Raw genomic sequence first — 25,825 nt, forward strand, 5'->3', positions numbered from 1 at the left:
GATCTGCCCCAGATCTTCTTTGGCTGCTGGTTTTCACTCCCTTGATTTTGAAATGAGTTGATTTGATGATGCTCTGTTGGCTGATGAAACATCTGCCAGACTGTATAAAAAAAGAAAAGAAAAGAAGCAGCGGTTTGCTGCTGACGTGGTGTGTCTGGATTTTGTTTGACCTGGATTTAATGCAGTTTTTGCCAAGGGGGGAAATGCATTGTCTGGACCTCCACTAAAGAGAATTGGGTAGGCTTCGTAATTGACTCGACATATGCTCAACATAGTCATACTCAATGTCAAGTAGGCAGAATCTTTTTATTTCTGCTGCGTCTGTTGGATTAACTTGAAGTAGACACTGGAACATTCTTTACCAATGATGTTCAAATCTACGCCCCCAGCACCACCATAACATAACCTATAGTAATACTCTCACGACAGTTTAATGATGTGGCAAATATCTCAAACTGATAATGTGTGCTTGAATGTTCCGAGGGGAATTTTGGCTGTTGTGGAATAACTTGGATGTTGTTATTCACTCTCCTTTGAGTGCAAAGATCCCTGTGAGCACCTGCTATCATCCCTTGATAGATGAGACTGTTGCTGAGGTACTCTGTTTTATCCGTGTTACCAATGAGCCTCGACCAGCTCTGCCATTCCACTTGAAATATGGATCTCTCCGTGATGATAAATACACTAATCAACCACACTTGCAGTTGTAGCATTTTTTTATTTATTTTTTTAAAGGGAAAATGCTCAGTTTCACATGTTGTTGGTTTTACGTGTTGTAAATTTATACTGTGATACGTGGGATTGTTTTGTATTTTTACTATCAACCACAAGCAGATTTTAAAACATAGGAAAAGCCAGATGTCCAGTGCGATACTTTTTTCTTTTTTTTTTATGCATGTTCAGGCCGATAATTGGTGTCGTTTAACATCTGTTTTGTTGTTATTGTTGTAGTAGTTGAACATATTTTAAAGACTACAAAAAAATAATACTCTGCGCTTTGCACGTAGCAAAAAATATATTTAAAACCAAAGAAAACGTCCCTGAAAAGTGAGGTTCAGCAGCAACTTTCTTGCGTTCCCTTTTCTCGTAACCATAGCAACCTCGTCATCCCTCGCTTTCCCATTGGTTGGACGAGCATCAGGGTTACACAGATGCAGCGAAGAATCTGAATGAGCTCAATGACACGCTGCCCGGACTTCGGTTAATGCTGCCCTTCACCGCTCTGCCTGCCCCCCCCCCCCCCACACACACACACGCATTGGCAAATGATGACATGTAGAGACATAAATTTACGGCTTACATTGCGCAATATCAGCGTAGCTCTCAAGGGCTCTGCATTGATAATGGCATAAGATGGCTCAGAGATAAGACTGATATATAAATGACATTTACTGAAAAGGTCCTCTCTAATGAACACGTTCAAGCACGCACATACACACGCATAGAGACCCAGAGGCTATCACTCAACCTTCAGCACAACTTCTGAAAAGATGAGTGTCTTAGCCGTACTATAAGCTTTGTGTTGGTGTGCACATAGTGGGCCAGTGGGTCATTACTGTGTTAATGTGCATTTCCTTCAATGGATTTATTATGTCTTAGTGTGCACCAATGTCACTTTTGAAGAGAGTGGTTAATTGAAGCGTGACAGGATCAATATTTTCTATTGTGACGTGGCAGTCTAGAGCGGCTTTGCTTTACATGTTTACCTTCCTCGCAGGGTCTCCACTAGGCATTAAGGCCATATTAAGACACAAACACATTCAAACACCTCATAACTCAAATAAGAGGTCTTGAAATTCATCTCAAGGCAGTAAATGTTGTCTACCAGACACTTTGTCCTGTCTCGTCTTTTATTTTTCCTTTTAATTAGCAGCTTCACCTATAAAACGATGTCTGTGTTTAACTCTCCTCTCCAAAACTCATATTTGTGTCAGTGGCATAACCCTTTCTCTGGACGGGAGATCCGCTCTAAGTCATGCGTGTGAGCACACACACGGCAAGGTGTGAGCGCATGTTAATGTGTCAGTGCCGGTGTAAGTGGTGACACAAACTTGGCAGCCACAGACGGCACAGACAATCTTATTTGGACGCTCTCGTCGCCTCGGGGGACGGAAACAAAAGGATATTGATTTTTACATTTGGGCCAAGAACAAGAGAGTGGCAGATGAGGTGAAGAGATGGAAAGGAGAAGGCGAAGGTGAGGGAGAGGAGGATATATACTTATAAGGCGATTGCCTCGCTTGGACTGCCAAGTGTTTTTGGCTTTTGTTAATGTTTGAGCAACGGATGCAAACACGGCAAAAGATATTTTAAAGGGTGATAGTGCGCGTCCGCCGAGCGAGTCAAGCAATCACTTTGATGTTGCTTGCAGCGGAAACTCTACAATCGAGGCAGAGGGAATGTTTTGCACATTTCCCTCAACCTATTCAATACGTGTCAATGAATGAATGAATGAAATTACCTCATTTTTGCCGCACTGTTAAATTCAAGGTCATCAACATCAAAAGCAATCAGAGACTCAACGATAATTCAGGCGGAAGTATATAATATAATATAAAATATTATATTATATCATATATCGTAATAAAATATTATATAAAATTATATTATATAATTTTGTTTGTGGGAAATGATATTGTGTCATTTATCTTCTTATGATTTTCCAAAAGAGGATCAACCTAAACAAGAATTGTTCGGAGGAGAAAAATGTCAAAGGCAACACTACACATGAAGGATGCGGCACTCAAATTCCAGCCATTTAAGTTAACTTGATGGATCTGCAATACAAATCATCTTCACATTAGCCCTTGGTCATTTCAATCAATAATTAATCTTTTCTCGCGATTAAGTCTTATTTGGTTATTTAAAGAACTTTACTTTAAACATTGCCCGTGCAAACGTAAATACCGTTCAGCAGCAACCACAACATAAGAACTCATCAAGGGAGATGGTTCTGATATTCATCACTCACAAATGAAAACACTGACTAAAAATCAAGTTAGATTTTTCTGCTCCTCATCTATTGTTCTCTTTTTCTCACAGACGTTCAGGGACATACTGTATTTGCATAGTTTCTGAGGATGGATTTGATATGCTATGACAGACTTGTATTATTTTCTTTCTTTGCCATTTTAGCTCCAAGACTGCATCACAGTCAGTTTTTGATGGAATTGCATTTTTCTAGTTCTAGTTTCATTTTATTGTCAACCAATGAAAAAAACAGCAGTGAGGTGAACTATCTAACAACAGCTTGTGTGTTCCTCTGTCCTGGCCCAGACAATTTATGTGTACTGCAATCTATACAGCTATAAAAGTTATGAAAGAATATTTTGGAGCTGAGATGCAACATATTATAGAAAAACCATCCCCACATTCCCTGCATGTGCACTTTCATAGAGGCGAGACTTTTCTCTTCAATGCTCCCAAGTGACTGAAATGCTGCCTCGGTTGAGGCAGGAAAAGTGCAGCAGCTTTTCCTTACATTGTCAAAAAACGACTCAAATCACATAAATCAGCCACCCCCCCGCCCCCTAAAAACACCCAGAGTGACATTTGGAGGTCACACAAGTGACCCTTTGCACACATTACAATTTATTTTAAATCAGTTCCACATTTACACTACTTATGTAGTCTCCATCCTCCTGCTTTTTTTTTATCATATCACAGCTAAAAGTCCTTGACTTTGGCCAAAAATGGCACACAGCTCTCCCGCCGCGATGATATGCCCCTCTTGTTGTTTCAACTTACTTTTGAAAACTTTGATTAATGATGGGGCATAGTAATTGTTAAACTACTTGTGTGTACAGGAAGGTCAGGTTTTAGTGAAGTTGTTAGTTGAAGTTGGACAACATTCAGTGTCATGTTTGCACAAATAAACCTGTTAGAGTTCAGGCATAAATGACCTTTTGTTGAAGGAGGTTTTAAGGTGGCAGTTAATTTGTGACAAAATGTCTCTACTCAAGTGTCACTGTTGAATTCAACTTCTTTGTTGTTGGGGTTTTTTTTGGCACACTGAAAATCTCACGATTCCCATTTTTTGTTCTTATTCCGAAACATACTAAGATGTTGCCAAAGCCATGTTTAATAGGAAACTAAATGTAATTTAGGGTTTGTAGTGGTGATACGTGATGAAAATGAAAGTTCAAATTTCATGAATCAGTTGTCTTTTCGGCTCTTCTAGATGCCACTGTTGGTTTAAAAAGAAAAGGGGTTTAAGAAATGACAAGTCAGTGTGATTTCAGCCCTGTTGAATAAAGAGGAGTCAAAAAAGTACAACTGGTTCACGAAGCAAATTTGAAGCTTCGTTATCCCAACACTAGTTATCATTACTAATAGTATGGGCAATTCTGAACATTAAACAGAGATTTAATTATTTCTCAATTTATAACGGTACTTGGTCCTTGTCCCCCATGAATTACTGTAGTAGTATTGTCTAAACAATGCACAATATATGTAACAATACAGTCTTATGTAAATCCTCCGAATTCCAATTGTAGAACATTACGGGAGATGAACGGAGAATGAACTGTATCGTAACATCAGTATTGTGTACAAATGCATATTGAATCGATCTCAGTGATGGAGACTCTTAGTGAATGATTTTTTTTTTTTTTGCCACTTTCAGGAAGAATGTATTGCTTTGTAAGTCATTCACTGCTGAATTTCACGCAGGCAGCGTAGGATCGATTCTCTCACAGTGACCACAGTTATGATTGTCAATGTCTTGCGGTTGATTGGCAACTGATTCAATATTCATCTAAAATAGGCTACATCTCCTCCCCATGACCCCGAGCAGGCTAAGTGGTAACAAATGGATAGTTTGCATAGTCTGAATGGGTTGATGGATATTGGAGACCAACCCTTACTGGATCCAGTTTGCTTGAGATCCTTCAATGGGTAATTATAGAAGTAGAACACTGCAGTGATCTACATGGGTAATGTCAAGCATGCATCCATCCCTTGGCCTAATGACAAGCCAAGGCTCTGTGAAGAAGAAGATGCCGTGTCCTCAAGCTAAAGGGTCTTTGTTTCAACTAATCCTGCTTAAGTATCAACAGCATCATTTGCATATGTCGACTTATTCTTTAGCCATCGAAACTGGCACTAAAACTAAAAAACTCTTTTGAAATGGGACCTGGGCGTATATTTTATTTCATCATTTCATGAGCATCCTTGTCTGCAGTGTGAGTATGCCGGTGCAGGTGCACACACTAGAGACCTGTGCAAGTGTGTTGAGCTCATCCGCAGCAGATTTTCTTCACAACGGGGTGATTGACAGAAGCCATTAATGGGATTAAGTCCAAGAGGGCCAGAGCTCCCTCTAGCAGACATCAAAGTGCAGCAGCAACAGGGGGAAATACACAGACAAGCGGCTGGGGCATCTGAGCACTTGCTCGTGTGTGCTTGTAATAAGTGAAGCATCGTTAAAAAAACAACAAAATAAGCATCGTCATCCAGATGCAAAATGGTGCACATTGGTAATCCTGCACCAAATTAAATTTAAATCTGTTGAGCAAAAATTTGCTCATTATTGCAGGGGAAACTGGAAATGCCTTTTGAGCATCATGAAAGGGATGTGACAAAGAGGAGAAATAGAATAACCCCAACATCAATACAAAGTTGACTGCAATGATTCACATAATGCGTCACTGTAAAATCTCCTTTCTGTATAGCCAAGGCAACGTCCAACCTTCCTTTTCACATTTCCCCAGGTGCACGTCATCTAAGAGTAAGTATACAATACTTATGATTGATTGTGCTTGTTATTGTGAACCGTGATTAACAGAAGCATGGTGGCCTTGCACGTCATCATTACAGAACTTGGCTTGGGGCTTTCTGTATGTGGAGTTTACAAGTGAGTTAGCTTATTTGACGTACCACCCCCAAGTATGAATGTGTCTAGATTTTAAATCTTTTATGAATGGTTTGATGGTGGTTGATAAATGGTCATTTTCTCGGTTTGGTCATGTGACATCCATAGTAGTGAACCGATGGAATTTTCAGTCCCTTAACGATAGTGAGGCTTGTGTGAAAATTCTTACCGATGGCAATGGGAGTAAACAAGATTGAGAGGAAGAGGAGGCATCTGGTCCACATGACGTTCAGTTGGCCCGGAAGTAGAGGAGGATGTACTTCCTGCTTCTCACAACTTATTAGCAAACCTGAAAAACAACAAACGAAAAACACATTGATCATGTGTTTATGCTTGTGTTTATACGATGCAAAGGTGTAAAATTGTGTGGAAAATAATAGAAAGAGGTTACAAAATATGAAATGCAATCTTGATCTAAGTAATTGCAAGCTTGGAGGATTTTTAATGAATTTTCATTTGCTAGTCAAACATTACTTTCCACACGCTTCTAATCCGCAAAGCACACTTGGGAATGGTAAAAGCCTTTTTAATAATGCATCATAAAAAAAAGAAAACATATTTTTCTGCTCTGAACTGTACAAACATACAAACACTAAACAGCCTCTACCGCTTACCGTCGTCACACATAAGTCATAATTTAATACTAGTGTGCAATATGTAGAAAATGAATATCAACTGCGTGTGGAATGTGGGGAGCAGATGTTTAAAAGCACACAAATACTTGAAAAAAATAATCGAAATGACTCAGTGGGTCCTGGCATAGTTTAATTCTTCATGTCTCGGCAACAGGAAATTATCTGATGTTGCTGTATTTACAGGTCCAAAGTTTATTAAGTTATGAAAGATTGAAAAAAGTTTGAAGCACTAATGAGAAAGAATGCATCCCAAAATTCTAATCTGTCTGCCAAAAAAGAATAAGTCTGTGCTGTTTTAACACAAGTTAAATATTGCAATCGTGCCTCAATCTCAGTTAGGACGGCGTTTTGAGTCAGCTTTAAAGTCAGCTTTGAGTCTAATTATGCAATCCACAATAAACAATTTAAATATATATCTATTTTTTTTGCATCATTTCTCCAACTGTTTTCAAAACAGCCATTGATTTGTGCTGCAAACCGAGCAAGGCATCAATGCAGCATTTTTCTTTACGTACTCTCAAATTGCCACTTTCTAACCTCATTGATCTCACATTCCAATTAAAATAAAATGACCATTTGCGCGAGCCTTTCAACAATAACGGCAGCTCAAATACCTCAAAGCCTTCACAGGGAATCGGAGAGGAGCACGGGCAGGCGCATGGCACAGATGGAGCAAAAGCAGTCGGAGCCATGGGGAAATATATCATGTGTAACAGAGACTATTGATCAGGGTGACCAAACAGTTTGAAGCCCAGCAGAGACTAAGAGACAGAGTGCATCTCCATCATGTCATGCTGTGTAGGCAAATAGCCACGTTGCTTCTGCTGCAACTATTAAGTGAATAGCAGGTTTCTATTTCATATATTTAAACTGCCAAGCTGACACGTTGACCTTCTGTAAGCACTAGAGACATGCTGTATATGCATAATGCATCCCCCGAGTAGTCACAATGACAAAAAGCTTCATGCTGGAGACAGCACAGAGAGACGTGTGCACACTTGAGATTGGACTTTGCAGGGAATGGTCATCTGGGTTTTTATTGACCCTGTGTTTTCTCCAAATAAATCTGAAATATGAAAAATTTGCTTTAAATGGTGGTAATAAATTAGGATTAGCACCTAGCAGCTGCATGAATACTTGACCTGTCGCCGATTGTTGTATATCCATAGAAATCTGGAGGCCATGCTGTGGGGATGTAATACAGGGTGTTATAATTGTGTCAGCTTTTGACATTTTGGAAAAAAATATATGACCTTGGTTCCTTACTATATCTAATAAACCACTTATGGTGAATTTTGACAAAAGTATACAAACTGTAAAATTATTTATTAGGAGTGAAATGGAAAGGTCAGTACATTGGTTAAAAAAAATGCTTGGGGCATAATTTTAGTGCTAGGGATTAAGCAGTAGCATTTGTTCATACGCAGCCAAAATGGTGAGGCCAAATAAAAAAAATAATAATAATCTTGCCACCGACAATAACACGCTGACATTAAACTGATCGTGTTGGAGAGACGGCTTTGAAAAATGACTATCGGACAAAATTTCACAACAGTGTCAAGTACTTTCCGCATTTTGATTCACAATTGAAATGGAGATACTGACGAACACATTCGTATGTACTGAAGGCTTGTGCTGAAAATAGAGTCTCTTAAATATTGATGCAAATCTATAAACGTCTTTTCTACAATTTGCCAACAGCTAAAAGGGCGGAAGGGAAAATATAGCAACCATTTCCTTGAATGCTTTGAACGTCTGTCAGTCTAAATTGAAAATCGTACGCGTAATAATGTAACTACTCGAGCCTCATCAACCGAGGCTTTCTGCTAAATCATCTTGAACATGACCTCAGAGGCTTTATCTCCTTCTACGACAAGGTGATGTTTCTTTTGGGGCCTCATTTAATATCTTCACTACCTGACAAATCCCTAATGGCACCAACAATAGGCAAGCGGCGTATTCTAGACCCGTTTAAACAACTCAACAAGCTGCCCCATTTTGATTGATTGCTTTCTAACTCACTTGAACATGAGCAATCTGACCAGCTGTCCCTCGGTTAGACACAGGCGGTATACGCTGACATATGGCCGGACGCCACCAGCCGCAGCATTCCACTGTTCCATAATTCAAAAGCTATTCTATCACTCCGTATGCTGCTAGGCCGCTGTCTCCCCCCATTGGTTAATTAACCCTCTCATTTCCACCGCACTTGACTTTGCACACAGGAGCAATTGAATGACAGCCTCAAGCTAATCTGACTTTAAATCATTCAAGTTCATCATTCACATCAGTCGGATTCTTACGTATGCTTGGCTAATTATATCCTCCACATTTGATCGTTGACGCTCAAAGCGTTGTTGTGTTTTGTCAATTCAGCATCTTATGAGTTGATCGGTTTCCATATGATGAGGTAAATAGGCAGTAATGGTGCTAATCAGAAGAACATATGTGTTGTGTTTACACGGTCTGTCTATAGGTTTGGCAAACACTGTGAGCTCCATCTGAACCCACTCTGTGTTAAATTGATGAAGTAACTGAGGTGTTATATTCGAGATGAGTGCTGCATCATTAAGCCTTAACTAGTTAGTTAAACTGTTTGTTGAGATTGAAAATATGAAATATGGCAGGTTGAGGTTTCAAATGCTTTGTGTTGACGGCGTGTTTTAAGCCACAGTGGAATTGCAAAAGACAAACACCTTGGATTTTGAATAATGTCTCAGCATGATTAATAAATCACTGAAAAATAATTGTTGAATTCATGAAATTTTATTTATTTTACTGTTTGCGCAAAGTAAAATCATCTGGATCCATCTATTTTTTTTAACTACACATCTAAGAAAATGTAGTATATATATGTACTTGAACAATTTATCTGAATCCATATATTAAAATTGTATTAATTCAACACAACAGTTTTTTTTTTTCAGTGTAATTTTAACATTGAGTCCAATCAGGATGTTTCTATTATTTATTCAGGCCTCTTCAAATACTCTTTTGTATTGTGATTAACGTCTTTGGATAGTCCTAAAATGATTTCAACATTGTTAATAAATCTTTTGAGATATTTGGAACCAAAGTATTTATATATTACAGTAGAATAAAATGGTTTGGGAATTTGAAAAAAAAAAAAATCAACCTTCGTCTCCGTCCGGATTCTGTTCAGCTTAGGAGCCCTGCGGTATTTTTGCCTCTGTTGCAAACATCTGCTCAAAGCATTTTGAAAAGTAAGTCGAAATGACAAAAACAATGTGTCTGAATTTATAATGCATAACCCAATCGTCAATATATCGCATGCTCTGGGGAGTTAGTATTTATGTCCTATGTTCCAGCCCTGAATAATAACTCTTTGCAGGCAGTTGCCAGGGCCACAACATTGACAGAATAGATTGCAACCATCTATGAACTAATTGATGTTGTGCAGATTCTGTGCGCCATGACGGTCTGACCCTAGCAGTGTGTTTGTGCGCACTATCCCCTAACGAGAGAGTCCTGTCTGTCGCAGAACTCCTCATTCAGGGATTCTCTCTTCCACTAATGAGGGCTGACCGGACTAGGCTACCTTGTCAACAGATGTCACATACACACACGCAGACGTTCGTGCATTCACAGTCTGCAACACACATGCTTATCGCTAGGAGACCAGATACCCGACCCCCCCCCCCCCTCATCCTTGCGGCAGACATTCTCAAATGTGCCCATGCTGTGTTTGCTAACCCGAGCTGTATCCAAATCTTAGAATAATGTTGCATGGTAGTGATTCAACAAATTCCATCATTTTCTCCTTGCTTCTATTTGTACGTCTTTCCTAATTAGAATTAAATCAAATAGCGGAATTCAGTCGTGACAGACAAGCATGCACATAATTAGCAAAGCACAAGTTTCAGAAACAATTGCTCAAAGTGCTTGATAACAAATTGGTTATTGTAATTAAAGTGCATAAAAGCAAATGACAGAAGCAATTCTAGTTATTTTTAATCGGTAAAACGTGGATCGCGTATTCTGCCTTTGCAAAGGAAATTAAGATCAGATTTCACTGCCACTGCATGAGACATGTTCATTTAACACGTTTCTTATTGTGATCGTAGTTTGCATGATATCGAGATGTTTCATTAATATATGAAACATTTTCCAATATTTGAAACAGATAGCAATTTTCTATTTTCACTCTCGTCGCGGTTGTCCCCATTGTTATTTGTGAAGCTGCAGCTGTTGTAAAATAAGATATTGTTGTATTTTGTATTGTATTGTATAACATCACAATGCCTTGCACCTCTGCAAGGGGGCGCTTGACACCAAATGCCTCTTTTATTGCTCCTTCTCTACTTCCTGTCTTTCTTAAGACTCTCGCTCTTTTGTGCTCCATTGGAGTGAAAAGTCTGAGCGTGAGCAAAGCTCAGGGGGACGTGCGCTGTGTTCAGTAAAGTGGCATGTGTCTGCCAAGCTATGGTAAATTACCTCCAGTTGGCTTGCTAGGGTGGGTTAAACCACCACGGACCCTTCCCGTGTGTGCTTAATGAGGTTGGGTGGGTGACACAGAGTGAGAGGGCAGTGAAGCACATTATCATCAGCACCAGACTGGTAGACAGGCAGAAATTTGATTAGAATGACTCACACACTCACACAGGTAGCTAAAAAAAAAACAATCCAGGAATGGTGGGTGGGTGTTCTTTGCATCGCATGTAATGGCCTGTAACGAGCGAGACAAGCGCTTGCAAACAAGCATGCACAGTGAAGTGCAACGGATGGATACTGTGTAAATACACCGTGCACACATTTGAACCACCATGAGCGCTTTTGAATGGAGACCCCCTCCCCTTTCATTGTAATTGCCCTCTGCTGATGAAGCCCAAGATAATGATTAGCAGTGAGGGGCCCCTGAGAGTGACTGGAGGCTCGTACTGAGACAGCACAACCTGTCAGCTCCCGATGACATGGATGTCTTGACGTGACGGCCTCAACATGCATCCATATTGTCGTTGCGTGTGGTGGAGCCCACACGAATCAAATTAAATTCCTAATTAATAGTCACATGTTGTTGTTTTTTGTGCCGGGTTTTAACACACTTTAGTGTGAAAAACAACAAAGAGCTAGGAACTCCTCGTTAGTGGTGTGTGATATTGCAAGATTTGGTATCGATCCGATACAGAGTAAATACAGGACTAACGATAATCATTAAAGTGGAAATTGATCAATCTGAGTCTGTACTCACCAAAGTATAGATTTTTAAAAAATTATGAAATTCACCAAAATGTGACTTAGGAGGTTTTGACCGGACACCAATGATACTGTATATACATTTTAACATCTAATTTTATGATGCTTTAAAAACACAACATTGCAGTCACCAAATGTTTTATAAGCATAATAGTTTGCCCCTAAAACCGATGATTACCATTTCCACACACACACTCTCCATTATCTGAACAAATCCGACGTCGACTAAAGATGACACATTGTTACATTGGCCGGATGCATCTTGCTGCAGTATGGCTACACCCACGAGTTGTTTTCCACGCAACAATACAACACACACACATTTGCGATTAGATGGGTGCGGGGCCTGCCTGACTGTAGGAATGTGCACTATTTTCATGGTGCCCTGAAGACAAGTGGCCTGGCTGGCAATTTATAACGTACAGTGTGCCTTGTAAATCTTTTGTGTGGCTTCCCAGCAAAGAAGTGCAGAGCGCAGGAGTGTGTAGCCTTAGAGCAATAGGTCACCCCTACATCAGTCTGACATGCTGTGGTCACTTTAAAATTCTCGGCGGCAACGTCTGGCTAGTCGCATGTAGCCTGATGTCTATTTTGTAATTACATCTACACATCTGCATCTGTCTTCATTCTTGTTTTATATGTATTTTTCTACTTACTATTCATAAGTAGCTGTGTTTTTGGCAACACACTCCAAAATACAAAGTTTTTTTCACGTATCGGAATATGATTGCAAAACAAAAAATAAATACCAACCAAAAACCTCACTTTGACTAGAAATCCCCCAAAGAATGTGTTTGGGTATTTCTATGATGTTCATTAGCCAGATCACTGGTCATTAAATTATTTTTGTCTGTGTGGCTTTTTGTCTTTGCAACATTCATAACCAATTAGGAGGGAGCGGCAAATTCTCGCTAAAGATTTGTTCCTTTAAAAATGGGCTATGGGCTCAGGAGCACCCAACCCCCCTCCATGTTAGACATTCTCCGCCCGTCAGAAAATTGCATCTAGGAGAGTTTCGGCTTTGACCGGACCACTGTCGTTTCCGCATGGCTGCCCTCAACCGCTCCGAGGATGCGCCCGGAAATCTGATGCGCCCAAAACCTCCCTGAAAATTCCACCGCCGACGACCTCGCCTATATGCTCCGGCGTTTGTATCCCTCACTGCCTGGCGGCTAGACACTACATTCTGATCCAATGTGAACTTTCTAATGCTCCCGTCTAATCAACTGCACGCGTCTTCTTTCTCTCACGAGACTAGACGGCATGGAAGGAGGGAGCAAGTAGGATAAGGGAACGAGATAAAGAATATGAGAGCAGGAAAGAGAGATGAAGGAGATACAGAGGTCAAGAAGGAAATAGGCTGAGGAAAATTGAGATGGAAGTGCGGGATAAAACAGTGACAGAGGGACCGAGGCTGATAGGGTGAAGGCAGTTGGTTGCAGTGGGAGTGACAAAAGCGATCTAAATCAACCAATATCATGATTGAACAAATATTCATTTACACAGTAACACTTTAGGACCAGGCCACATTTGGGACACCTACACAGTTCACATATTAACTTTGCACTGGAAAGATAACAATGTTGAGCATCAGATGGCAAAGATAAGTCTATTGCTCAATTAATCACGCCACATTGAGCATATCTTTTTAATTGTCATGTTTTTGACACTGCATCCAAAGTTTCTCCTCACTGCCAACTTATTAGCCCTCATCTTGGCACATCTAAGGATACTGAAAATGTAATAATATTATAATTTACAATTTTGTCAGATCGCATCATATCGCATTGTATCACATCGTATCGCATCCCTTCGTATCCCGTCGTTTCGCATTGTTTTGCATCCTATCGTATCGTGTAGTGTCATATTGTAGTATTGTATCGTATTTTATTGTATAGCATAGCATTTTTATTTTTTTTTTAAAAGCAGCCAGTGTTGATCCATCCAGTTTTACTCAATATTTGTAGTGAAAGGATTCGACTAGTATGTTAACTGTTGGGTTTGTCATCTCTGATGTGCAGATAACTGCTCTAAAATATTAACATGTTGGGACTGAGATGTCAGAAAGATGTATTCAATCAAGCCAGAAGATGAGAAGAAAAAAAAAATCCTTCCACTTTTGGTTGTAAAAACGATTTAAATTCCTTCACAGTTGCCACACACAGTCATCCACATAGTCATTCGTTCACATTCGGGGAGAGGTAATGGTTTACAAAACTGCCTCTGATACAATCAATTATGTCAACTAGAGATACAGTGATGTTGATTCCACTGCCACAGCCATTGTTTTCTTCACTTTGATTCATCTGCATTCTTCGTCACACACTCGCTCGCTCCCCTCTCGTCCTCTGTCGCTGGGCTCCGAACCCAGTCCTGTCAAAGTGTATCCATCAAAGCCCTGCCTTAAAGCCACAGGCCAAAGTTTGCGCCAATGTGGATGTGTGTGTTGGGGGGGGTTGTTCTGTACAGTAGGGAGAACAGCCACCTCAGCAGTGAGTGATGCTGCGGTGATGTGGAGACAGACAGACAGACAGGCAGGAAATGACGTGTGTGGCCTAGATTGAAATACCCTGAAAAAAATCAAGGACTCTGTTATCTTGTTCTGCCCATTTAGCATTTTAGTTGCTGTCCTTATTTCTATTCATTTCATAATAAGTATCCTTATGGAAAGCTCCCAATATTTGGAATTGCCCATTTTGATCTTCTGAGCACCATAGTGGCGAAATGAATTATTATATACAAGAGTAACGAATGGTGTTTGTGAATAACTTGCAAATAACTTTTTTTTTTGGTTATGATCGTTTTGTCATCTGGTGGTTTTTTGTGCGAACTTTAGTTTGCTGATCGAAACCAACCTAAAATTCAACATAAGCTTGCAGTGTCTCAACCGTAATTCTCTTTTCTTTTTTTTTTTTTTTGTCTTGCTGCCTCCGCCATCCTTCAATCCAGCTGTGCCCGATGCTCTGCAAAGAAGATTAAAAATGTCCCATGTCCTCGGGCTCCTTAAATCTATTGTTCTCCCTTTCTATGAAACTTCTAAAGATTCAGATGACCTCGATAAAGTAACAATGTTTTAACTTTGCCAGGAAATAATGTGACAGATTTGTTCCGATTCAGCAATTCTAAGTTATGGATGTGGATCACACTGTTTAAATTAAGAAGCAAAATAATTTTTGCTTGAGAACGTTTGGGCCCATCCCTTGCCACTTACATTACAGAGCAGGTAGAAACTGGGTAGATCATGGTAGTGAAATATTTATTCAAAAAGGCCCTTACCAGACTAGGCCCTGTTCATAATTCAATAATGCATGAACACCAACGCTAGTATAAAACATCCACTTAACGTTGGATTGTCTAACTGCTGAGAAAATGGCATCAGAAATACGGCAGAATCCACCTAGGAGAACTGCTTTCATTTTCCACATTGTCAACTTGACTCATAAGTACAAAATCCACCAGTGGGTGCAAGGAAAAAAACATTTCTATTTAGTGGAGTGACATTAAAACTACCTCTTTTGGAGTCACTTTGACAGCCGTGCAGCTCAGCGCAACCGTGCACATAAAATGTCTCATGACAGATGTCCGCGACGATATTGGGAATATTTGTCAGCAAACACATTCGTCAGATATTACATTTTCACGTCTATCGGCGCAAACGAATGGAAAGCGAAAAAGCGATTTTCTTCAAAGTATACAGGGAGCAGGGCGACGCAGCAGCAGTTATTCAGAGGTGTACCTGGAATATTATCAGATAAAAATCGAGGCATTTACTGTCCCCGCAGAGCTGAAGCTGAGCTTAAGAGCACAGCTTGCAGGCATATCCGGGGATCGAAGTTCACGTCTCCATCACTGTCAAGGTGAGAACTTCAAACCCTATTCCATTCCTAGCAGGCATACATTTCTATTTTTCTTTTTTTCAGGCTTGCAATGTTCAATATTGCTCAATTACATTCCTGTATCAATCACCCTTCCATGATTGCGAGGGCATGTTATTATTTTCTGCACAAGCGCCGAGCACACAAACTGTTGCATTTTTGATAAGCCGCATCCATCACTTTTTCCCTAAATAGCACAAAAGTGATGATACAATGAGCTCCGGCAGGACATACGGCGAGCGATTTGGAGGCAATCAGCGGAGACAGTAAAGGTAAACACGGACGCTAAATGTCAGCGTGGTGATTGCGCTGCTACAATATCACCTCGGGGCGCGACACCCAAATAACTGAAATCAATAATTGAATCATTTCATATTCAAATCACGCCAGGTCTGGATCATATTGCTGGCTCATATCCCCCCGTGTGCTGATATATTCCAATCAGCAAAGGGGGACCGGCATTGAAAATATAGCCATTCAAAGGGACAGATGGAGGACAACTCTTACGAGATTATGTGACCATTATTGTTTACTTTATATTATGCTATATGTGCAATACATCATATTTCTGCTATATTTTTTTTCTTCATGTCACACAGGGGCACCAATTTTCTTTCTCTGTAAATATACTTGCACTGCTTCAAATAGGCTTTGACAACAATAACTAAAATACTGGCTAGAAAAGTGGAGAGTTACTGTCACCAAGTCTGTATAGAACAAAATAAGCTGACAACAGTAATACCGGTTAATGCTTTTAAATGTATTATAGTGGACTATTCCCCAATTTAATACAAAATTGTCCAGCTTTATCAAATCCTACTTTAGTTTGAGTCACAGAATGAGTTTAAGTCCGGGTTCAGGTCCATGTCCAGGTGAGTAAACCTCAAGACAGAAGAATACTATTTTCACCACCACACTGTTAGAGGAAAATTTCATGATGCTCAAAAAAATTTTTTAGATGGCTATATGCTTTATTAACTGTGTGTATAGACAGACAAGAATAATTTAATATAACAATGTTGCTTTATTAATGGCAGTCGACCCTGAGTAGACCGAGGGCAACAATCCACCAAACAGGGAGAGGCGCCCACATAACAGCAGCAAATTCAAAGCTAATAAATGAACATGAAGGCGTTGCCGCGCCAGGGTTTGTTGTCCCTGATTGCCACCTACTGTACTTTCTGTTGGTAAAAACACATTTTAGAACCCACAAAGACTAACTTTTAAGTCAACCAATCAGATGGCTGTTTTGCTATTTAGAAAAATATTATTTCAAGTTTCAAATGCCAAGGAGTCAAATACAAGAAAACAAAAATAAAAAAAACATGTTGATTCGGACTCGAGTATGACATCCCTAATGGAGACATAAAGAAAAAAAAATTGCTCTCATCGTCAACAAGAAGAGCTTTTGACTGAGTTTGAGTTTTGACTATTTGACTAGGGGCACATGCTGTACTGTATCACGACACTACTTTATTCTGACCGCCCATATGAAAGAGAATTGCGATGTAACTGTATGTAGACTGTGCGTTTATCAATGATTAATCGTGCAGGGAATTTGTGATCAAACTTTCATTGCTCACTCCACACATCTTTTATGCAGCGAGGGAGCCGCTCTAGGCCTTCAACTCGGATTGCCAGTCAGAAAAAGTTCTGAAAAGATTCAATCTTCGAAGAGTGAATGGTATTGAGAGTCAAGTATGGATGAGGCTTGTACTTATCCACAAGATTTTAGCATAAAACATGAAATACAAACTTTCTTCAGTCATTTCAGAAGTACTTATCATCTCAACAAAACATTTGAAATGATTTGAGTGTCAGTAGCCAAAATGGAGCAACAGAAAAGGAGGAGAAAGTCAAACATGGCAAACTGACATCACTTGTTTTGTTTCACACAGCCACTTCACAAATAAGATGGCGTATCCTTCAAGGAATACGATGATGCTAAATAGATGCACTTTTTCCAAGTTGTTGACAAAAGCTATCTCTGAAGGCTATTTCCCCCTTGTCAAGTGTATTTGTCTCTGTGTGTATGTGTGTGTAGACGCACTCGTCAAGGAGCACTCAGGTCACCGCTTATTTGTGTCCGCAAGTGCTTTGTGTGTGTGTGTGTGTGTGTGTGTGTGTGTGTGTGTGTGTGTGTGTGTGTGTGTGTGTGTGTGTGTGTGTGTTCACGAGTGTTGCGGCGGTACATTGTCATGATCCTTAGAGGGAAATTAAAGCTCCACAAGGGACAGGTGGTATCTTTGGCACAGTCAACAGGATACTCGGAAGATGCTGTTAAGGATCATATACTAGCAGTAGTGAGAAAAGCTTTGAGGATCAACACAGGTTGGCCTGCCTGCCACTGACATGGACTGATTATGACATCCAGCATTTGTTTTTGTGGGTTTTGTTTTGTGCTGTTTATTGGGAAACTTACTCCAAAACAGACTAGTCAAAAGAAGATAAGACAAGAACTATTCGGCCAATAAATAAATTGATAAACTGATAAATTGTCGAATAGATACATAAATACATAAGTAAATAAATTGTAATGTTTTTGAAATACTTGTGATAAACAGTTTTCAACTTGTATTGCAAGCATAGTAACTAAATTATGACTTGAAATATTTCTTTTACACTTCATAAAGATTTTGTCCCAGCCATTTTGCCAAAAGGATTTGAACTATTGAATGACTAGTCATTGAGTATATTCACAAGTGGTCAATAACCTTTTCAAAAAGGAATATAATATACCAGTTTACACAAAGCCAAGTACCTGAAAAAAAACGGAATATGCTCATATCCAGATTTTTAAAAACCCATACAAGACCCGCAGCTTACTTAGTCTTGCAAACTGGTTCTATCAAGAGGAAACACTAAGGGAAGGCCATTGTTTGCTTCAGCTGTGAAACAATGAAACCTTTAAATTGAAAGAGGTTCCACTCTAGTTCTTAGTTATTGTTCTTTCAAAGATGGATTCAAAAGCCAAAAGAGAACATGATTGCATGCTGCCAAGTCATGAGACCCCATTTAAGCCGGCTCATTGCATGAATGGCTAAAGGGGGAAGTGGGGGAGGGCTCAAGAGGAAGGAAAAGGTTGGATGGCTTTTGCACATTGAACACGGTCGCACCTGGGCGCTGCTCAGCAAAGCCGACGCTCCCTCGCACCGCTGGCCACCAAGACCTTCAGCTGGAACAACTAAAGGTTAAGCGCTGAGAGGTCAAAGACCCGATGATAGTTGTTGAGGGATTTCAAGAGCTGAGATTTTCACAGCCACAGTAGTAGTCGGATTCCAAAGTGTGACCTTTCAGTCCCAAGCTCATTTCCTGTGAGCCGATATGTTACTGCGGTTCAATACAAGTCCAAAGAGGCCTAATGTTGAGATAGAGGACTCAGATAGCCACGCTCTGATTGATCACACAACAGTCAATACTGTGTTAACTTGGTTGACAATACGGCATTATTTCACAAACTCAATTTAGTCTAAGAAATTCGCACCGGCCGCCATTTTTTTTCTGCCTGTCAATGTATGCGGTAGGAGCGACTATTTTGGTGAAAACAAATTCCGCTGACGTCGGCGGAATGAGTTTAAATTTCCAGGACGATTGTCCCTATAGCAGTACGGTACCATAAACAATAAATTTTTATTTGAATTACAAATTCTATGACCTTCAGGGTTACTTTGATAGTTCCACTAAATACTGTAAATAATCATAATTGTAAATAATAGTTGTGGATAGCGAGCCAGACAAACATCTATTGATTGAGTGACTGATTGATTGACTTCTGTTTTGCTTGGGACACTCAAACTTCCACCGCATCAGAGTGTCGATCAGGTTTCGTTTTTCCACAGACATCTGCTTTGTGTCCTGCTCTCTAAGTGTGTTTGCGTGTATGGCTGGCTGCGCGCATGTGTGTGCACATGCACACACATATGTGCGCACTTGGGAATATGGCTGGTTTTAATTGTGCTAGCCCATCTGGTGATTCTTGAGAACAGGCTTGCATTTTACAGAAACAAACAATACAGAGAAGGAAAAAAAAAATAACACACGCAGGCACTCTACAAGTTCTTTCCTCCAAGCCTTCAACTTGGACCCCGCACAATCTGCGCAATTTCTCGAGCAGCTGGAGGGACGGCATTGACTGGCAGGGTTTCCAATATGGACTCCATTGTTCTAGGACAAAGGCCTCTCTACTCAAGGCAAAGGTCATACGCTTGAACAATACGCTTGTATTAATGGAGACTGTTGGCAGGGGAGCAAAAAAAAAAAAAATTTATACGTGTGTGTGTGTGTGTGAGAGATCCAATAAAATGAGCGTAAGGGCTGATAGAGCTGGCCTTTGAATTATAATAGCATACAAATGCTAATGTACAGTGTAGTCACCGACCAAAACATTAGGTTAATTAGAAAGTGTTCTCAGTGTGAAGCAGAGCAACACTGCAAACCACAATAATAAACAAATTGTTAATTAATACCTCGGTGACAGTGTCAGTAAAAAAGTGAACATTATCCCTTAATTGCAGATTTTCTATTTAATGGCAGGGGGTATTTTGGTTGTATACTTGGGGCCAAACTAAATGTAGAAATGCAACATTTTTTATTTGGATTATTATTATTATATGCTCTATTGTGGATAAATATTTTGTGGCTAATTAAAGCAGCGTTTATGTGTTTTGGAATTGCATACTTGAGACCGTAGCCAATTTGTCTTTAAATCCTTTCCTCACATCAAGGTCAGATTTAGAGTTATGAATGAAAATCTCCTTTTCATATTTCACCTTGTGATAAATGTTGTCATATTTGCAAAGTGTATTTACCGAATGAAACCGATGTATGTTTAAAATGTGGACTCTGACTGGTAATGCATCAAATGTAGTTTTTGTAATTGTCCATGCCCAACGGGAAGCACATGCCTGCCTCATATCCCAACATGACGACTGATATATCCCCTTTCCTGTTGTTCTTTCTTTGCTTCATTGTCTTGGCAAAACGAAGCATTAGTATCACAGAATTGGATTTCAAAAGAAGCATGCTGACTCATGTGAGAGCCAGGAAGGGAAACATTAGGGGTGACACACTGAACAGGAAGTTCATTAAGGCATATGCCGACATTGGTACAAAATATTAGCTACACTAGCATGATCCCATTCATAAGACAGGACGAAATCTGTTTTTATAATAATGTTCAGTTTTAAGAGGCATTATTTTAAGAATATTAACCTTAACGTGGTTTTAGTGCACTGTATAGTTCCATCATTCCATTTTCTGAACCGCTTTGTCCCCACGGGGTCACGGGCGTGCTGGAGCCTATCCCAGCGGTCATCGGGTAGTAGGCGGGAGACACCCTGAACCGGTTGCCAGCCAATCGCAGGGCACACAGAGACAAACAACCATCCGCACTCGCACTCATACCTAGGGACAATCTAGAGTCTTCAATCGGCCTACCAAGCATGTTTTTGGGATGTGGGAGGAAACCGGAGTGCCCGGAGAAAACCCACGCGGAGAACATGCAAACTCCACACAGGGAGGGACGGAGGTGGAATTGAAGCCGCACCCTCCTAACCGTGAAGCGGACGTGCTACCCAGTGCCCCACCGAACCACCCCTGTATAGTTTTGTATGAAAGATATTAAACATTCAATCAACTTTCAAAAAGTGACCATGACGTAAAAAAATAAAACCCTATAAGTCAAGTAACATAAGACAAAACTTGCAAAACCTGTTTTGACTCGTATGAATTCTATTGACCTTGAGTAATAACAAACAAAATACAATTTCAGTTTTTTTTTTAATACATGAAAGATGTGACCTATTTCTCCTTTTAGTACAAAAACGTGGTAATCAGGATGTGCCTGACGATAACCAGGACCAGCATCCCTCTCTACCGTCAATAAATTGAACGTACAATTCATCAGGCCGGCTGAAGAAGACAGTATTTCTAATTAAAAAGGCGCTCGTAAATCTGACATTTTACAAGCCCCGCTCAGCTTGTAAATGCACTGTAAATAAGTTGCACTGAGTGGCTTCATGGACAGATGAAGGCCCGCTTTTGCGCTTTAACTCCTCTTGATGCCTTCAACCCACAGAGGGTTGACTGAAATGAAACCGATAGCGACGCCGCATTGTATTGTGCAACGTTCGCACTCGATGATGCTCCTCTATCCGCCTTGTGGTCACATTGAGAAGCGTGGCCTTTACACGGGACGTGATCAACGTGGTAATTTCCAAGCCAGCATAACAACATCTGCAAACAGGCGCCTCAAACATCTGTCAGCAATTATCATATGGGCTGAGTTACTTCTAAAAAGTTAACAACTAATGAACATTTATTGCCTGGCTGTCTGAGCTCCACATGGTGCAGCGTCTGTGTTGTTTTGTTGTTAGACTTGTTCAACTCTCTTCTTATTTTACCTATGTATTATTTAGTCAAAGTTGCTTTATGAAGATAAGAGCGAAGCAACTCTCATTTTCTCGCCCAAAATAGAACATTTTTATTGTATGTTACAAGCGCTGCACATTGCATGCTATTTTGTGTACTCTCACATCATCACAGTGTCACAACTGATTGCATTACCAGTCTGAGGGCACATTTGTCGGGCCAATTAGTGCACTTTCTGGCACAGATGGAGCCCAGAGATCCCGAGAGAGAACAATGGGTCAAATTTGGCTCCTTAAAAAAAATATCATCATCATGCATACAGTAGCTTCTGTGCAAAAAATGAAAATAAAATCAGCACACCAGGTGCATGGGTATATTTTTTGTGACTATGCCCCCGGCCTCTGCTGTGTTTGGAAACCCATCATCTCAGTAGAGTTTAATAAGATGATGGATGGTCATACTTGGTGCTCAACCTGCTGTCACACAGAATAAAATGATGTATTATTTGTTGTACATGCAATTATAAAATGTAATGGAAGCTCAAGTCGAAGGCTTTTGAAGTTGTGCCTTTGTTGATTCTCAGTCATACAAAATTTTGAATTCAATGAAAATGCTCCTGAGCATTGGCAGCAATTTATCAAATATGTGTTTTGCATCTGCCACTGAAATGAAATTATTATGACCTTGTCATTCTTTATTAAAAATACCAGAGGGTTTAGAGTTTAATCGTTTGAATATTTAACTGGAGTTAACTTACTTTAAATGATTGATAATGACCAAAAACAACTTCAATCACAGCCTGTACTGTAAATGGCTGGAGAATAATCCATATTGATCAATTCTGATTTATTGGATTTTGAAAATAGAGTATGCTTTTTGCTTGCAAACGTTTTTCCTTCTCGATTAGTTCACAATCTAAATCCATGCAGACCCCCACTAATTACAAAACTCAATGAGGGCAATTAAAATGCTTAAAAGGAAGACATGCCATTAAAAAAAAAAAAAAAAAAAAAGACTTCAAAACATTCAGATAGACATTTATTTATTTGACCTATAGTTGATCAAGGTTTTATAATGGCAAAAAATTCACTTTGGCACTTTTTTAACTGCTTGAAAAAGCTAATTTTGCGAGTGTAGTCTGTCATTAGCAACACAATTATTTTGCAAGATTTTGTACAAGGTAGTATGAAACTACAATTACAAGAAACCTTTTTGGTTGATTGTTTTTTTTTTTATGACTACCGATACCTGAAATGAAAAAAAAACAACAATTATCTTCTTTTAATGGATGTTAAGAAAATATTACCTTAGCTAAACTGCACTAGTTTAATAAAGTCATTGCAAAATTCAGATTTTCGAATGCAGCATGTGTGTCATGTTTGTGATGTGCTAGGACCTTTTAGCAGTGATTTGCAGTTCATCACACAATTGCTGATAAAGCAATACTACTCATTAGTCCAGAAAGGTAGTGCTTAGCCTTCCCATCGAATTCTTCGGAGAACACAATGTGATCAACATACACTGTCACATTCTTACCTGTTATAGCACACTTTGCTTTGTCAAAGTGATATGAACGCCCAGGGAATCACATCTCACTGGCAGCTGGACGGCCAAGTCCTGCAGAGAGACAGAAAGAGCAACGATAAAGCAAAGAGATAGTGGGAGGTAGTGTGTCGGTTATTGGAGCTCGCTGAAGTTAAGCTCAAGTCATTTTTCACAACGGAGACAGAAAGTCGTAATGTGAAGTGAATATGGCGTGCACTGTGAGAATAATAGCACCCTCCAGATTGTTTGAATAGCCATAAGCCACTCAAAGACAAGAAGCACAAGGCCATTTTCACTCTCAATTGCTTGTTTAGGGTTCGCGGGGATGTGTGTGCACAAGGTCCGTATGCGCCTGCCATGTAATGACTCTTTAAGTGACACGGTATCAAAGTCCATAACGACGTAATGGTCTATCGCCACGCTGATGCTTTATCTCTTGCCAGGACAACTGAGTTAAATGGGCGCCGTTTCTCTGACAAACACCAGAGTCCATTTTTCAGTCAGTCAAATTGTCGTCTTGATTCCTGGCATACAAAGTAGCCTTTATTCTGCTGAGGATGTTTTTCTCTTGTAAGGATCATTTGGTGGGTTGGAGTCCACCTTACTTGAATTTGCAATGACACATTCAAATGTCCAAGTGCACAAAAAAAAGTGTCACGAGAAACCATGCAATGTAATTGCCTCCTCTTATTGGTCAGAACTGTAAACAGGAAGGTTTGTTAGATGGACAAGTGAGTGCCAAGCAAAGAAAGAGACACAAAATGGAGCCAAACCGACATTTACTGATAAATGGGAACAAGATAGCAGGGTACAATACACCAGCAAATTGCCGAGTGCACTTAAAAAGCAAAACCCCAAACACATTACGGTTATTCCTGTGGTAAAAAATGTGCTGCTATCAGACTTTAAAAAAAAAAAAAAAAAAAACTCTCGCAAATGTTGATGTGCTAAACTAAAGACATGTCAATTAAATCAATGGTCTAAAGTGATTTTTTTTTTTCATGGCATCTGAAATGTGGAGAATATCAGCACACGTGACTTGTCGATGCTCGTGCGAATTTTGCTCTAAAATCATTTGGGGTGAACATGTCTAAAAATGAATTGACTGGAGTTTAAATAAAATAAATTCAAGGGTGCAAGTGTGAACACACTTAAGATTCGTCCATGTTTTCCATCACAATGTAGTGGATTCCATTTGTTCAATACCGGTAGCACTCTGTTGCCCAGCAAAGATTTGTAAGCTTATGTAAACTCATTTTGCCAAGGTCAACCTCAAAGTGAGAGTGTCTTAAATGGAATGACAAAGTATGCGCACACATGGGGTGCTGTATAGCGATGTTGTTTACTGCAACGACTGATGGCGCGCCGGAAAAAGCACCTTTCGGTTTTGGCCTTGGCTTTGCCGTGCAGAAATTGTTGCCTGACGTACATGCCAGACTGACACACAAACACTACGACTTATAATTCAGAAATTGCAGAGTCTATGCTGTTGCCAAGCCAAAATACAGAAATAAATTTATTGAGGATCTAAACCAGGGGTGTCAAACTAATTTTTATCAAGGGCTACATAGTTTTGGGATCAGAGACGAGTAAAAACTTCAAATATTTTAAAAAGATGAATGGTAATGAAAATTGGAGAAAAGACAATTTGGAATTTTAGTATTGACGCTTGAAATTGATGCAAAATTTGTATTTGCAGGCCACATAAAATGATGTGGTGGGCAGCATCTGGCCCCCGGGCCTTGTGTTTGACACCAATGATCTAAACGCTGACACACGGCAATCATTATAGAAACCTTCTATATATAACGCCGTGACCAGAATAGGGATTACATCAGAGCAGTCTGATTGAACAATTAGTGAATGCTTTGAGGTGAGCTTGCGGCATCCGTGTAATCATTCCTATCCGGGCTATTCTGTGAGCTTCCATGAGCTCAACTTTCATTATAATACAGAAAATATCAAGCAGTATTTCTGAATCCATGTCGATATTTTGCTCCAGAAATGAAAATAGTTTTAATGGACGCAATGCGAACTCTCAGCATGAACTGACTGCAGCACTCGCATATCTACAAAAAAAAATCACCGCCACGACCTCCATGGAGGTTTGCAACAGGGCTGTGCAGTAATTGTGTCTATTAGGCAGTACAAGAGGCCATGAGGAATACGTTTATGGTTGAGTGGTCAGAGACTGCAACAAAGGATGCCTTCAATGTGTACTGTGTGTGTACAAAATACACACATGCTTCTAAATAAACATGTATTGCATGCCCCGTGTGTGTATGCATGAACTTGATGATGGAGAAAGTGCCAGG

General features: G+C 39.9%; 2 protein-coding genes across 5 annotated transcripts in view; one reads left to right on the plus strand and one right to left on the minus strand.

Moving 5' to 3' along the window:
• Positions 1–25,825, minus strand: part of adgrl3.1 (adhesion G protein-coupled receptor L3.1) — a 112,191-nt gene that overhangs the window by 74,141 nt on the left and 12,225 nt on the right. For all 4 annotated transcript variants that reach the window (XM_085911126.1, XM_085911127.1, XM_085911125.1 and 1 more), the window contains exons 2-3: positions 23,502–23,582; positions 6,042–6,161 (exon numbers count right to left, since the gene is read on the minus strand). In XM_085911126.1, the coding sequence (XP_085767252.1) occupies positions 6,042–6,096 (55 nt within the window). In that variant the 5' untranslated portion in view covers positions 6,097–6,161; positions 23,502–23,582. The remainder of the gene's footprint in view (positions 1–6,041; positions 6,162–23,501; positions 23,583–25,825) is intronic.
• The window catches only part of LOC147057012 (multiple PDZ domain protein), a 103,130-nt gene that overhangs the window by 33,611 nt on the left and 43,694 nt on the right, over positions 1–25,825 (plus strand). The window lies entirely within an intron of this gene.

Source organism: Syngnathus leptorhynchus, chromosome 5, assembly GCF_054491065.1.
Source record: "Syngnathus leptorhynchus isolate UIUO chromosome 5, UIUO_Slep, whole genome shotgun sequence".
Lineage (NCBI taxonomy): Eukaryota > Metazoa > Chordata > Actinopteri > Syngnathiformes > Syngnathidae > Syngnathus > Syngnathus leptorhynchus.